We start from the raw sequence: 17,240 nt of genomic DNA, 5'->3' as shown, positions 1-17,240 counted from the left end.
GTACTGTGGTGGCAATGGAGAAAAGAGCCAAAGCGCGCACAATGATGTGTACAGGACGGGAAATCTCCAGGTGCACAGAAATGGATGGATCGTTGGCCAGCAAAGTTCCAGAACCTGTCTGCTTAACGCGTTTCTCCACATATCAGGGCGGCTTTTTTTAAAAAAAGGCAGGATAATTACATCTCCACCTTCACCTTGACAAAGACCCCAGCTAGCGGTGGAAACGCATTGGTGCCAGTACAGGAGGTCCAAGCTTGATGTGACCAGTGATCGGCTTTTGTTCCAGCTGCGCCAAGGATTTATGAGACGATTGGGTCCTTCCCTTTATGTTTTTCAAGCCTTATAAGAACTGTTTGGCCGCAGTTCTTATCCATCTGGTAATTATTCTCTGCCCACATTAGTTTTTGGACTCCTGTCATTTTACAACTTATTGCAACTTTTAATCTACTGCACATTCGTTCATTTATCATTAATTGAAAGCTTTTTATTCATGCGTTATATTAATGATTAAAAACTGTGCTTCACTATGTCACTCCATTTGTATTTTGTTTCATGGTGTATCACCTGTAATAGAAGACTAATAACGTGGAGTTGATTGGACTCAAAAAACGTCTGAAAGAAAACGCTGCTAAGTTCCCCTCCAACTTTTATATTGTTGTGCACTTTGGTGAAGGGAGGAAGTTGGATACCTTCTAGGAGAGTTGAACTTGTTAGGCTGCTATCCCTACGCACAGTTAGTAATTCTTGTTTGTGTTTTACTAGCATAATTACATCTGGCTTCCAATCCAAGCTGCAAAACCGGCACTGATGCATGGAGGTATCCGTTCACATGGTCGACCATGTTATGGTCGAGTCATTAGGTCGACTACTATTGGTCGACATTGACATGGTCGACATGGACACATGGTCGACACATGAAAATGGTCGACATGAGTTTTTTTACTTTTTTTTCTTTTGGGGAACTTTTCCATACTTTACGATCCACATGGACTACGATTGGAACGGTAATCTGTGCCGAGCAAAGCGGTAGCGGAGCGAAGGCACCATGCCCGAAGCATGGCGAGCGAAGCGAGCCATGCGAGGGGACGCGGTGCACTAATTGGGGTTCCCAGTCACTTTACGCAAAAAACTACACCAAAAAAGGAAAAAAAACTTGTGTCGACCTTTTCATGTGTCGACCATGTGTCAATGTCGACCATGTGTCCATGTCGACCATGTCAATGTCGACCAATAGTGGTCGACCTTATGACTGTCGACCATAACATGGTCGACCATTCATACCGGAACCATGCATGGAGGACTAGGATTGGATACTACAACAAACTACAAGCTTCAGTGGTGACAGCTTCCATTTTTGGTTAAACCTGCATTTTAATCTTCATTAGCGTTGAGACAGACTGTTTTTTTTTACCAGAGTTTCTCTGCTGCACACAACACCTTTCGGTTTACCACTTGGCTCAAAACTGCTACAATATAACTGGCCAATGTGTTTGGTACTGGATTAAGTATTGTGGCAACTCCAAACGGTTTTTAACTGTTATATGCAACATACAAGTTAGCCATATAAATGCATCATTTAAATTGGGATGCAGTTAATATACCAGCTGTCGGGATCCCGGCGTTCAGAAGACAGACGCCGGTACAATCGCAGCGGTTGGAATCCCAACCGCAGCCCAGTATTCCCACTCGAGGGGAATCCCAGTTGGTATTCTGCCTTGTGGTTTTCTTAGCAATGATTGGGGGTAGATATCTACAGGGAATAGTTGGTGGAGGGAAACGATTGGTGGAAACCCACCTCGAAGTGGACATTACCTTTTCCTATCCCTTCCTTATGGTAAATCTATAGATATAATCATCTCAGCAGCATTAAAAGTTAATTGTATTTAGACAGCTTAGTAGTGAAAGAGGTTTATGAACCAAGGTCTAGTTAAATAACAGTTTGACCTACAGAAACCAAACCTCAGAGGAAGGAGAAAACGCTCATTAACTGAACTGATTCCTTAAGCAGTGTATGCGATGCTAATGTCCTGTACGAGCATAAGAACCAATGTCTGGAATGGTTGGGACTTAAGGTCATCCAGGGTTTATTTCAGCAAATTTTGAACACCATGATTAAAATATTCTAAAATGCATTTAAAAATGGCTTATGGCTGCCCTACTGTTCCATTCATTCTAAACTGTTCAGTAGTGCTCCTCTGTGACTGTAATATAAGGCATCTGTGTGCATGAGTCTTCCACTGGACAGAAGATGGGCTTTTTAGAACTCTCCTGGTAGTAGGTATATCACCCCCTTTACCAAAGTGCCATTATATATTAAGTTCTGCAAGTCTGAGTTCCAGTTCAAGTGTAGGAGTATAGGAACAAGAGAGGTTCCATGCTGAAAGTAGACTTGGGAGTTCGGTATAATGGCAAAGAATGTGCCAGATTCATGAAGAACAATTAGAATGTTAATCTTAATATGTTAAAGTCAAAAACAGAGTGCAGATATAAGTGTTGTCTGGAGAACTGGAGATAGTCAATGGTAAAAACCCCAGACCATTTAAAAGACACTGCAGATTTGGGGAAACGTGACTATTACCAAAGATGATTTATTATGATTCTGTGTTGTGACAAGCGATTACCTTTGGAGAGTCAATGTGTTCCAGTAATTTATTCCCCACAGAAGATGACCTGAAGCAAAGTATTTCCAGCATCTGTGTTTGTGTAACGCTTCACCTGCCTCCTATGCATCACACTTCAAGCACAAACCTGCGTCTGCTGGGACCTGAATATTTAAAACACACAAACCGTGAGGTACAGTTGGGTGGTCTAACTACAGGCACCACCCGCGGTGTTAAGGAGGACACTCTCCCAGCATGTACCCAGAGTAGTCTCTTTCTGTACATTATGCAAGGACAATATATCAGATGATCAGATCTATAGAATGGCACACAATTATTGATTGGTTGCATTATTTAATTGATTCTGTTTGTTTCGGGGATGGAACTTAATCCACTATTTAGACCTATTTTATTTCATTTTCAGATTTTTTCACCACTTGCATTAGTGTTAAAAAAACAGAACTTACAGTGCATGTTAAATAATTTAGCAAGCCAGTAGGACACATTTCATGTGTAACCAAAACAAATTGATCTAAATAACAATTCAGACTGTATGTTCAATTAAAAGGTAATTAACAGACCACAAAGCTAATGTAGAACTTTACATTATGGTCTTCATTCAAGTTCAAATGAAAAAATCCTTGCTATAGTCTCTAGATTGTGCCCCCAGATATGTCACAATCAGAGTAATAAACTATACTATGTTCGACACTAGGCAATGGAGTGACCAGGGATCTTGTCAATACTGCAGAAGGCTCAAGAGACTGCTATATAACACTAGAGATTTTTCTTATTTTGTTTTTAAAGTTTTAAATATGCATATATTATAATCATCCTTTATTTATATATGGCACCACAAGGGTTCAGCAGCGCCTAACAAAGTACATTAACAAATGAGCAGAAGAAAACAGTGACTTACAGTACAAGATAATGTAGGACAAGTACATGGTTTATAAACATTGCTGCATCAATGGTCATACCAATCAAATAATCACTCTTTCAGTGTTCACTTCTCTGATTCTACCTCCTCTTCTTTACCTCTATCAGTTGGAGTACCGCAAGGCTCAGACTTAGGTCCTCTGCTGTTCTCAATCTATACCTCATCTCTTGGTAAACTAATCAGCTCCTTCGGATTTCAGTATCATTTGTATGCTGATGATACTCAAATCTACCTATCCTCCCCAGATTTATCACCATCTGTATGGGCTCGTGTCACTGGATGCCTGTCTGCCGTTTCATCTTGGATGTCATCTCGCCACCTCAAACTCAACATTTCCAAAACAGAATTAATTAGTTTCCCACCAGCCAAGAGTAGTTACCAACCTGATATCTCCATAACTGTTGACAATGCAACTAACCACCCTACCCCACAAGCTCGCTGCCTAGGTGTCACCCTTGACTCTGAACTGTCCTTTGTTCCACACATTCAATCTGTCTCTAAATTATGTTACATGCACCTTAAAAACATATCCAAAATACGCCCTTATCTTACACAAGACACTGCAAAAACTCTAATCCATGCACTCATCATCTCCCGCATTGATTATTGTAATAATCTCCTTACTGGTCTTCCCAAACATAGGCTCTCACCACTACTATCCAGTTTAAATGCAGCTGCGAGGCTAATCTTCCTCACTAGACGTTCTTCGTCTGCTGATCCGCTCTGTCAGTCCCTTCAATGGTTACCGGTATTCTACCGTGTTAAATATAAAATACTGTTACTTACATACAAGGCTATTAACCAAACTTCGCCATCATACATCTCCTCACTCATCTCAAAATATCTCCGCTCTGCACAAGATCTGCGTCTCTCATCCACATGTATTACCTGTTCACACTCAAAATTACAGGACTTTACTTGGGCTTCACCAACTCTGTGGAATGCCCTCCCACGCACAATAAGACTCTACTCTAGTCTCCAAACCGTTAAAAGTTCCCTGAAAACTCATCTCTTCAGACAAGCCTACAAAATTCCAGACCAACCCACATAACCTTCAATGCTGTCCCTATCCAGTTACATCCTCTCTGTACAGTCCACATAACCTCACATTTTGTCTTCCAACATTGCTGGGTGATCATACCATACAACCCATTAAGAACCTAGCAATCTGGTGGACCATTATGCAACAGGTAGCATCTATCCTTGTGTATCAATGCCTATTTCCCTATAAATTGTAAGCTTGCGAGCACGGTCTTCCTACCTCTGTCTGTCTTTGTCCAGTTTTGTTCTATAACCGTTGTTCTAATTGTAAAGCGCAACGGAATATGCTGCGCTATATAAGAAACTGCTAATAAATAAATAAATAAATAAATATGGTGGTAGAAACCCAGGGTTAGGTGCAATTCTATGGAATATGGAGTAGTAGACAATAGCATAAGTAAGGGAAGGAAAAGCACATGAAAGAAGAGGGCCCTGCTCGTGAGAGCTTGCATTCCATATGGAAGGGGCAGATAGACAGGGGTTACACAGGTAGGGTAGAAATTAAGCATGGGGCAGTAAGAGATGGATGGCTTTGATAAAGAAGTGGGTCTTAAGAGCACTTTTGAAGTTTTATAAAGAGGTGGAAAGTCTGAAATGGAGAGGACTCCGGAAACAGGGAGCAGCACGGGAGTCTGAAAAAGCAATCAGTTGGCAGGAGAGGATGCGTTCATTTGGGTTTGTGAAGGGAGATAAGGTCAGATATGTAAATGGGAGAGGATTGGGTGAGGGCTTTGGGAGTACGAGAAACTTGAATTGTGTTCTGAAGAGGGAGTGTAGAGCTTTGTAGGAGGGGCTAGGCAGATGTCGTATGTTTGAAGAGGAAGATGAGCCGGTCGGCAGCATTGAGGAAAGAACTGAGTGGAGAGAGGTGAGCGTAAGGGAGGCCAGATAGGAGGTGGTTACAGTAGTCCAATCTGGAGATGACCAGTGAGTGGATGAGCGTCTTTGTAGCATCCAGGATAAGAAAGGGTCTGATCCTATAAAATATTTTTGAGATTAAAACGGCAGGACTAAAAAAAGTTACTGAAAGTTTAAAGGAAAGGGAGGAATCAAGGTTAACTCAAAGACAGCGAATGTGGGGGCTAGAGGAGATGTAAAGGCCCATACACACTAAAAGATTTTTACCAGCGATCTTAGCGTTAACGAAGGTTAATCTATTGTTTAAATCGTCCAATGTGTACACGGCGAACGATCTGCACTCTTTTGAAGCAGATAGTCATTCATTTATGCATCCCTTCAATCCCAGCAGAGCAGATCATTCAGATAGTTTGTACAATCACTCAGTGTATACACTCAATATCGTTTGTCAGAGAGATCAAGGGAAAATCGCTCATATTCCAAATTGTTCATCTTCCACATCCTTCAAGTCTTCTAGTGTGTATGGGCCTTTAGTGATGTCCATAGATAATGAAATTGTGGTAGGGGAGGTTTTGCGGGAGGGTAGGAAGATTATCAGTTCAGTATGACCAGTTAAGTTTTAGAAAGTACTGTTAAGGCCCATATAGATGGGCCGATGCGGGGAGAGTTGTGTGCTGGGCGAACCGCTCAGCACACATCTCTCCCGCCGCTCAGCACAGCACGATGTGTGCTGAGTGTGCGGGGGGAGACGGGGGGGGCGCTCACTTCACCTAGCAGCTGCGATAACGATGCGCGGGGCTGCGCATCGCTATCGCTGTTAGGGCTACACACGGAGCGATCAGGCTTATATTCTAAGCAATCTGGTCAGATTTTTTAGAATATCGCTCCGTGAGTACCCCCCTTTACATCCAGGAAGAGACAGCAGAGAGACAGTTGAAGATACAAGTGGGGAGATCGGGGGTAATGTCAGGGGAGGAAAGGAAGATCTGAGTATTATCAGCATAGAGATAATATTGGAGGTCAAAAGAGCAGATGAGCCCACCTAATGTATGTTCAAGACGAGCAGTGTGTTTACTCCACTTTATTAACCAATAACCCTTGAAACAATAAAAAGCATAGAAACGCAAATTTGTATGCAGAACATATGCTTCATATATTTATAACATGTTTAAAATGCACATAGTTTAAAAAAGGGTTGCAATGTCAGTATACCAAACAAACACCAAAAAATAGTATGTGGAGGAAGGGAGAAACATTTTGTAGACTTCATGAGATTTCCTGCCAAATAACATATCCAGACTGTTTATTTCCAAGGCGTAGCATTTGCACTGCCAAAAATTAAATGAATTGCAATGCACAGCAAGCCACACTACAGTGCTAGGGAATTCCTGGGGAGGTTCAGGAGAGAGGTCACCTAGGGATATAGCCTTCTCCAGATCATGAGTCACCAATCCCTGAGAGCTGGAACAGGACCAGCAGCAGAATATTGCTGTTTTTTCTCATCTCCAACTTACCAAAACAAGGGTCTTTGAAAAAAGTTCTAAGACCATATTTAACCATTTCTGAGCTTTGTATACTTTACTGTACTTGTGTAAAACAAAAAGCTTTACTTGCCTTTTACACTGAACATGCAGTCCTTCAAACAGTGGTTAGAAGTACTCACTGTGCCAAGTCAAGATCTTGTACACATAAGTAAAGAATAGAACATTGACCATATTGCAGGCTGATTTATAATGCACACAGATCCTGTGCTCTCTGGGCAATCGCCAATCTGCCTGCATTTCACGTCAAATATCGGACTTTGAGAGAGAGAGAGAGACACAAGTCACTTGAATGGGGATGGGTATGAAATCCCAACGCTGAGAATGCGGTCAATCAGTTATTAGAGGTAGCCAGCTTTGCACATTGTTCTGCAACAGGCACAGGTTACAGATCTAGGGGTTAATTCAGATCTGATCGCAGCAGCAAATTCGTTAGCAGTTGGGCAAAACCATGTTGACTGCAGGTGGGGCAGATATAACATGTGCCTAGAGAGTCAAGGCCCATACACACTAGAAGACATGACCAATGTGAAAGATGAACAATGTGTAAGATGAGCAATTTCCCTTGAACTTCCCAGAGCCCTGACAAACGAAATCAAGTGTACACATGAAAGGCCCATACACACTGGGCGATTTTGAGCTGAGAGCAGGTCACTTTTGGTGTGTTGAGCTGCTTTCAGCTCAAAGCCGCCCAGTGTGTATGTCCAAACGCTGATGCGCGCTCCCGCTTCATCGCTGGCGCCCGCCGTTCATCTACTGGTATTACCAGCAGATGAGCGGCGAGGTGAACGGCTTTCCATAGCGTCCTGCTGTGGAAAACCGCTCACCCCCGCTGGACAGGGGGGGAAAGCACTCAGTGTGTATGCACCGAGCGCTTTTCAGTCCAGCGATGATCGCTGTACATACACGCTGGGCCCAGTGTGTATGCACCTTAAGCAATTTTTCAAACAATATGAAAGACAAAAGATATCTTTGGAATTGGCACCTTTTTTATACCCCTTTCACACAAGCACACCTGAACACGGGTTTTTGGCACATGAACGCGCAAAACCCACACCTCCAGCAAACTGGGACGACCCTATTACAAATGCCCCATAGAATTAGGACAATCAAAGTTTGCATAGTGAAAGTGTGGAGGGACACAATATACCATTGCAGCTCTGGGACATTATTGGTGACGAGGAACATACCCATTTACCAAAAGTACAGAAAGGGCTACGCAATCATCAACTTTATGGCTTATTGCTAGAGCACTTTACAAACACAGCATAACGTCCAGCAGCTCCTGAGTTTTTCATTACAATGTAAACTGAAGAAAGGAATATGGGGTATATGCAATTAGCGACGAATCGCGGCAATTTTTCGGCCGTTTTTTAATTCGACACAATTCGACCGTCTAATTTCGGCAAGTGGGTGCCGAAATTGACCATATTCAATTAAAAACGGATTCGACAGTCCCGCTGACGAAAAACGGCCGATTTGACGGATTTTGTTCCGATTTTTTAAAAAAACCGGGAAAAAACCCGAAAAAACATTGCGTTGGGTCCCCCTTCAAAGCATAACCAGCCTCAAGCTCTTCGAGGCGGTCCTGGTTCTAAAAATCCGGGGGGGAAAATGCTGGTGTAAAAAATACGGGGGACCCCTACTCTTTTTGTCCCCCGTATTTTTTGCACCAGCACCAGGCGCAGAGCCCGGTGCTGGTTTTAAAAATACGGGGGATCCCATGACATTTTTTCCCCCGGATTTTTAGAACCAGGACCAGCTCGAAGAGCCCGAGGCTGGTTATGCTTTGGAGGGGGGACCCCACGCCTTTTTTTTTCCGGGATTTTACCATTCCATTTAAAAAAATTAAAAAAATATAATAATAATATTTTTAAAAATATATAAATAATACTTGTGCCTCCAAAATAGACAAACCAATTACCTAATCCCTTCTAAAATAAATAGATATGCTATTACCAATAAAAAAATCACCAAAAAAAAACATGTTTTAAATTTTTTTTATTAGATTCCCCCACCAAAGTGTGGCGGATTGAAAATGACGAATTTACTGTCTAAAAGCACTGTTGTCGAATTTCCAAACTTCAATTGAATATACTTTTGGAGAATTGCTGCATTTGTACCATTGCAGAAATGTCAAATTTGACAAATGTCGATTTCAAAAAGTCGAATTTTGAAAGTCCGCTTTTTTGACGGAAAGTACTGAATTGCATTGTCGATTTATTTTTTGGGGCGAAAAAGTCCCGTTTTTCGACAATTTCGGGAATTCGACCGCAATTGCATATACCCCTATGTGTTCTAATGAAGACACAAAATGCTTATGTGTTTTCTGGCTGACAAAGCACCAGATTCTTACGTTAAATCCAGTAAGAAAATGGCTTTTTGTTGAATACTGTGCTTACAAATTAAATTCACAATTGGAATACATTACAAAACAGCAGGAATAAACCACAGTCCGTTTAACAGAAATGAGATTTAAGGCTCAGGCTGGTGAGCAAAAAAATTAAACATGGACTGATCACAAAACCATTACTTACACACACTGCTTGTGAATGTTGTGCAACAATAATGACAACAAAATGTATTTTCAATCACTCCTTATAAACCTTTGGGCTCGGATCAATTCGATGACAGTTGAATAGCGCCGGGAATTAGCTCCCGGGGCTATTCAATACAGCGCAGTGGTAAGTCGGAAAATGACTTTCATATACATTTTTACATAAATATTTATTTAAATGGTGCCACAAGGTGTCTGCAACTACCCGTATTTGCCGGCGTATAAGACGATCCCCAACATTTCCACTCAAAATATAGAGTTTGTTATATACTCGCCGTATAAGACTACCCCCTTCCACACACCAAATAAAACGTAAAAGAACATCAGATGTGACATACTGTATATTATGACCTGATAAGAGATTTGGATAGGGAGTATTTATCAAGGTATGCATAAGAAGGGGGGAGGGGGCGAGGAGAAAGTTGTAAAATGTATAAAAGTATACCCCTGTGTGCATTTAGTGTTACCGGTTTCACATGAGTGCCATTAGTATTAGTATTAGTGCCATTACAGTACCTGTCATTGTCACCATTGTACGGCCACAACGCGACTGCAGCGCCTCCGGCCAGTCCCTGCATCTCCCTGTAATTGGCACTAGTGACCCGCCGCGGCCGCACTGGATATCGCGCGATACTAGATGGTGAGTAGAATGAGGTGGGCGGGCATCGGGAGGCCACTATGGGCACCGGGCGAGTATCGGAAGGCCACTATGGCAGCTATGTCTATCCCAACTGAAGTGCACCCGGCGTATAAGACGACCCCCCCACTTGGAGGCATGTTTTTCAGGGCAACAAAAGTAGTCTTATACGCCAGCAAATACTGTATATATAGTGATTTCACTGCACAGCTAGGGCAAAAAAGTGTCTTATTGAGAAATTCAGAAATAAAATCTAAAATTATGTAAATTGTGTTCATATGTCAGCCTTAGGTTCAATTATATAGTGGTAGACAGGGTTATGATTCTGTTTGTCCACACAGTTTACGAATGGCAGCCAAAATGTGATTTGGTCCTGGACCACCAACTCATGGCACCCCTGCAAGTGCCCTACAGCACCCAGATGGAAACCACTGGTGTAACTTCCAATTACAATGTAGGAAAGCACTATTTGGGCTGGGGGGGGGGGGGACCAATAGAAAAAACTCCCATATCATCATTATTATTTTACATTATTTATATGACCCCACAAGTGGTCTGTAACGCCATACATAAGGCAACATAACATTACAGTAGCCAACAGAACACAATTAGCACCACATATATCAGTACACAATACATCTGGTAAGCAAGGTGAGAGGCAAAGGTAGGATCCTGTTACCAATAGCTATGGCAACACTACCAGGTTAAGAGCCGCTGGAAGAGATGAGCAGCTACAAGCGGGTGGCATTCTGGAAAAACGGCCTGTGCAAAGGTGAGGACTGTAATAGAAGTGCAAGGGAATGGGGCTGAGAGAACAGGACGGAGGACCCTGCTCCTAGAAGCTTACAGTGTAAAGGTAGGGGGGAGACGGATGATATGAGGTTTGAGCAAATCAATGGGGACTTGGGGGCAGGAAGGAAGTGAGATTGAGATGGCAAGGAGGGTGAGGCGAGCTACCTGGTGAATAGGTTATGTGGTTATAACATAACAATCCCCACACTAAACCTTATGATGTAATTAACCAACAGCTATTAACTGTTGGGGGCATTTCTGCACAACTTTCTTGAGACCCCAGCATACACGTACAGATGGGTCCACGGTTATATTGGCTAGTTTTCTGCGCCTAGGCACAACATGGTTTATTAACATAAACCCTTCATCTATTGTTCTCATCTGCAATACAATACAGAGAACAATACAGCAGGGGATTAAGTCATTACAGCAGGGGATTAAATTGTTACAGCAGGGGATTAAATCCGACTGCCCAGTCTCAGTTAATCCTATTAAAGGTCAAGATAAACATGGACCCGTCTGTATGTACCAAATAGTGGAAAGAGCACAAACAGTACCTAAACTAGTGTTCATTCTAGCACCCTGCACCTAATCAGTAAGGAGGGCAGATTTTGAGACATGGGCCCTCATTCAGAGTTGTTCGCTCGGTATTTTTCATCGCATCGCAGTGAAAATCCGCTTAGTACGCATGCGCAATGTTCGCACTGCGACTGCGCCAAGTAACTTTACTATGATGAAAGTATTTTTACTCACGGCTTTTTCTTCGCTCCGGCGATCGTAATGTGATTGACAGGAAATGGGTGTTACTGGGCGGAAACACGGCGTTTCAGGGGCGTGTGGCTGAAAACGCTACCGTTTCCGGAAAAAACGCAGGAGTGGCCGGAGAAACGGTGGGAGTGCCTGGGCGAACGCTGGGTGTGTTTGTGACGTCAACCAGGAACGACAAGCACTGAAATGATCGCACAGGCAGAGTAAGTCTGGAGCTACTCTGAAACTGCTAACTCGTTTGTAATCGCAATATTGCGCGTACGTCGGTCGCAATTTTAAGAAGCTAAGATTCACTCCCAGTAGGCGGCGGCTTAGCGTGTGTAACTCTGCTACATTCGCCTTGCGAGCGAACAACTCGGAATGAGGGCCATGGTGTATCACTACATTTGTTACAAGGTTTTCCAGTCTTTCTGGCATGATCCCTAAATTACAAAAAAAAAAAAAAAAACATAAAAAAAAAAAAAACAACAACAACCTTTTCATACTCTCAACCACTGGGCACAATACATTTGTACTTTCTTTCGGTGAGATAAGATTACTCCTCATAGCATCTATAAATTAAATGTTCCTTCTTTACAGGGAATACAATGTTTTCATGCACAACAGAGTTTGTTGGTGTTCAGACATACATTGGGGAGTTAATCATTAATTACATCAGCTAACTGTACAGTTTACCACGGTTTCATCTGGATCTTAAATTAGGACTGCCTTTCTTTGATACCTAGAGCATAGAATTTCTAGGGATCAAGGATACCTTTCTGTTGCACTTAAATTGTGCAAAATTCTGTAATCTTCATTCATCGAAAGCTTGTTGAGCGCTGCTTTATTGAGCTGCTTCTAAGACCGCTGTAACAGAGAGCCTGTTGGCCTTAGTTGCTACTCCGGCATAGTAGTCCCACTGCACAAAAGTGGAAGCAAGGAAGAGGCAAACAACTACAGACCAGTGAGTCTTACATCAGTAGTAGGGAAATTGATGGAAACACTCTTAAAAGAAAGAGTTGTAGATTATCTCAAATCCGGCAATTTACTGGATCTCAAACAGCATGGATTCACTTGGGGGAGATCATGTCAAACAAATCTTATTGACTTTTTTGATTGTGTGACTAAAGTGATGGATAAAGGTGGAGCCATGGATATAGCTTATCTAGACTTTAGTAAGGCTTTTGACACAGTTCCACATTGCAGACTGCTAAATAAACTTGAAAGTTTGGGATTGGATATTAGGATTATTGAATGGATAAGATCTTGGTTGAAGGATAGAAAACAGAGAGTTGTGGTAAATGGAGTGCATTCACAGGAGGGAAATGTTACCAGTGGAGTACCCCAGGGATCTGTACTTGGACCAGTGCTTTTTAATATCTTTATTGGTGACATTGCAAATGGCATTAAAGGGAAAGTATGCCTTTTTGCAGATGACACAAAAGGTATGCAACAGGGTAGACACACCAGGTGGGGTAAAACAAATGATTGAGGATCTAGGTAGACTAGAGAAATGGTCAAGTCTGGCAATTACAGTTTAATGCCAAAAAATGCAAAATCATGCACTTGGGTCTCAAAAATCCTAAAGCTAAATACAGTATTAATGGCACTATACTGGAAACTACTGAGGAGGAAACGGATCTAGGAGTCACTATTTCAGATGACTTAAAGGCAGGTAAGCAATGTAACAAGGCAATGAGGAAGGCTAGTCAGATGCTTGGCTGCATTGGGAGAGGAATCAGCAGCAGAAAGAAAGAAGTAATAATGCCACTGTATAGGTCATTGGTACGGCCTCATCTAGAATACTGTATTCAGTTCTGGAGGCCATATCTTCAAAAGGATATTAATACATTAGAAACTGTACAAAGGAGGGCAACTAAAATGGTGCATGGCCTACATCACAAAACATACCCAGAAAGACTAAGAAATCTCAATATGTATAGTTTGGAGCAGAGAAGGGAAAGGGGGGACATGATAGAAACTTTCAAATATATCAAGGGTTTTAACAAAGTCCAGGAGGGAAACATTCTCCAAATGAAGAGAAGCAATAGGACACGAGGACATGCACTGAGACTGGAGGGGGGGAGGTTCAGGGGAAATTTGCGGAAAAATTATTTCACAGAAAGGGTAGTGGACAAGTGGAATAGCCTCCCATCAGAGGTGGTAGAGCAATTTAAACATGCATGGGATAGACATAAGGATATCCTTACAAAGAAATAAGGATCAAATAAGGTTAGAGATAAAAATAACATTAAAAAAAAAGGGGGCAGACTAGATGGGCCAAGTGGTTTTTATCTGCCGACAAATTCTATGTTTCTATAGTGCCCCTTAATACCCAGTCACTCTGTAGCGGAATTTGTTAAAGGCAGAACCAGGCTGGTATACAGGCCATGGTAAAACAGCAGTAAAATCTGCACCTTTGCCAAATCGCAAACTATTACAGTCCAGCTGTGGTCTAGTTATGGTGTAATTTGATGGCAGATAAGAACCTCTTGGTCCATCTAGTCTGCCCCTACCCCTGAGGAAGCCACTTACCATTTTAATGCTAAGTAACCAGTTTAAAATAAAAAAAATTAAAATAGCTTTTTGGGAGAAGAAAATTAGACACATATTTATGCTGTACATAGTAGCACGCAAAAGATTATCAGCTTAAAAACGAATGTCACAGAAAATATTTTTAATTTGAAAGAAAAAAAAAACCTAGTTAAGTATCCACAGGGAATTAGATAGTACTGAAATGATAAAACACAGTGAGACAACACCGAAAATGACTGTTCCAATAATAACTGCAGAAATAGGTATACTTACTGTATATGCTCAAACACATATAAAACACCAATATATGGAGCAGAATTAATGTTTGGTACATGACAGCAAAACTACTAAGACAGACAAGAGGGTAGATGATAGATTCAAGTGGCCTAAGGGACATTTTACATCAGTGGGAGGAGCCACGACACAAGGGGGAGGAGCTAGGCCAGCGGGATAGTTCCTCTACTATCCACGCCACCAACTATTACCTTTAGTAATCAGGTGGCGAGCGAAGCGGAGCGAGCCACCGAGCCCGAAGCGTGGCGAGCTAAGCGAGCCCGCGAGGGTACTTTTCGGGCACTCTGTTCGGCCGTAGCTCCTCCCCCTGGTGACGTGTCTCCTACCCTAGTGACGTCAGAAGGTCCCTTCTCCCACTCAGATTTAGAACCAACCCAGACAAGAGTTACAGCAGAACACAATCATAATGCATATTACACATACTCTATAATCTTGGTGTAGAATACTTCAGTGTCACACTGACAGATGTCAAGCTCCAAAAACAAAATCAACCAATTTAATTTTTAAATAGACCGTTTAACAAAGTATACTGTTAACAACTTTGCATAACAACCCGTTATTACTACCAAAAAAAAATCTAGAACAAGAGTGACAGCCATTCATTAAACACTGCATCTAATATACATATTCAATACTCCACTTGTATTAAGGCTGTGACAAGGGCTCACCTTTCATTTTCACTGTGGGAGAATTGGGTCCTGCTGATTGTTTGCGCCATCCTCTCCAATTCTGGCAGAGACTTTCTGCCTCTGAGATGAAGGAACATAAAGAGTCCTCCTCAAAACGATCCGAATCTTCAAAGGAAAACCTTTCCCCATCCTCCCACTCTGCAAACATGAGCTCCATCACATCTAAGGGTTTAAATCAGGAGTAACTTGTGGACACTTAACAGGAACCAAGTGTGTTACACCAAGATAATTAATATATTCAACTAGTCTTATGTTTGATGAATGTATCTAAAAAAAAAAAAAAAAAAATGCTTTTCTTCAACAAATTCTTGCTTGAGTAAGAGAAAAAAAGTTTTGATGTAAAATCCAAGCGCCGGCTTACTTCACCAACTCTCCCCAAAACATAACTATTACAATTTGTTGTGCTTTTTGTAATAACTACTCCTTTTCCAATAAAAATATACTGCTAAATCTACTCTGCTTTTATGCCCATCCGTTTCTGATTCATATGAAAAATATATCAATTATCCAATAATAGAACCTTTACAAGATGAAACACAAGACACTAGCCAGAATAAGTTACATTTCCCAGAGTTTGTGTCAATATACCCTAAAGGCCGCATACTTTAGTATCCAAATTCTATTATTGTAACTGGCGTGAAAAATGATGGTTAAAATATCATCTAAATTCCAATCTCCATTCAGCGTGTCGGCATTAACACCAAACTTTCCCACGGCAAGAATTCTGATAACTTTGTATAATTCCACTTAACCAGATGTGTCCATCAGAACAAAAAGAAAATATAATAGATGGAAATATCAGATCTTATTAAAAAGAAAAAGGACACTGCCACTTTGGTGGTGGTGGTGTTGGTGGGGGGGATTATTCTGCAGAGGTTTCAATTCCAGCGGTTCACTGTGTTACTGCAGAGGGATTACTCCTGTTCTCACAGTCTGAATTTGAGCATCCACTGACCTGGGAATGCTCCTCTCCTGGCAGGTTTGCTTTACATAAATGTCTTGTTATAGGGGATAACTATTTGTCCATCTATGACCTGTTCCCTTTCTGCTTCCTGGGGTCCAGACTGCTTAATGTCCTGGGAAGGGGTGATCTGTCCTACCAGGGCCCTGTGATATCCAGGTTGGAGGCTGCTTCCAGGTTGGAGGAAGCTCTCCCCTAGTCCTCTCTTTGTTCTCTGCCTTTTGTTCCCCCCCCCTCTGGCTAGACACTGGTGTACACAGGCAGGAGGATGCAGCACCGGCCAGGGCTGGAGGGGATGTCTCGGGATCCCCAAAGCAGAATTGTTGTCAGATGCTTCTCCCTAAACAAAAGACCCCCTGCTGCTGTCCCCTGCAGTAAGGTGACTGCCCCCGTGTGGCTGGGACAGGTACACCGGGGCCTGTGTGCTCCTCCCCTTTCAGGTGCACATAGTCAGACAACGCTCCGAGTCAGCAGCTCCATCAATCCAGGGACTAATCCTCCCTCCGCTGCAGATTTCGGCTTCTTCTCTCCCCGGCACTACCTGGGGACAGCCAGATCAGCTGATCCCCGCTTCCGACCTCCTGCTTCCGCCTTCCTTCACCAGCGAGAGCCGGTATGGAGGTGTAAACATAGGAAAGGCAGCGACCGCCTGGAACTCATGTTACACTCTATGGTACGAGGAGGACTAGACTAGAGTGTCTTTCTGCTGTCTTGTGGAGAGATTGGGGTCGTGTAATCATTGCTGAGATATCTCTTTCACATCTCATTTTCACTACATGGTTTATTTTTTTTTATTTTTCTCCAAACGTGAATATAGCAGCAATGGCATGGAAATAAATCATTATGCTCACAGGGGTGATGGAGATCTGATTTTAAGCATCTTGTCCTTGAGTGGTGTTTTTTATTTATTTTCATGCTCTCTGTGGGGCAGATTCTCCATCAGGCGGATCTATTTCCACAACAAAAATAACAGGTTTTAGCATACAGCACATTTGCAGATACAGATTTATGCATTTTGTCCTATTCTCAGTGGATGGATCTTGGCCAG

At 42.2% G+C, this 17,240-nt stretch overlaps 1 protein-coding gene across 2 annotated transcripts in view; it reads right to left on the bottom strand.

Moving 5' to 3' along the window:
- The window catches only part of ZSWIM8 (zinc finger SWIM-type containing 8), a 131,433-nt gene extending 114,624 nt beyond the window's left edge, over nucleotides 1-16,809 (bottom strand). For both annotated transcript variants that reach the window (XM_063961345.1, XM_063961346.1), the window contains exon 1: nucleotides 15,211-16,809. In XM_063961345.1, coding sequence (XP_063817415.1) covers nucleotides 15,211-15,388 — 178 coding nt within the window. In that variant the 5' untranslated portion in view covers nucleotides 15,389-16,809. The remainder of the gene's footprint in view (nucleotides 1-15,210) is intronic.
- Between the last annotated feature and the right edge of the window lie 431 nt (nucleotides 16,810-17,240).

This window comes from Pseudophryne corroboree, chromosome 3, assembly GCF_028390025.1.
Source record: "Pseudophryne corroboree isolate aPseCor3 chromosome 3, aPseCor3.hap2, whole genome shotgun sequence".
In the NCBI taxonomy this organism is placed as follows: Eukaryota; Metazoa; Chordata; class Amphibia; order Anura; family Myobatrachidae; genus Pseudophryne; species Pseudophryne corroboree.
Note: the sequence above shows the minus strand (reverse complement) of the source record. Positions and strands in the feature narration are given on the sequence as shown.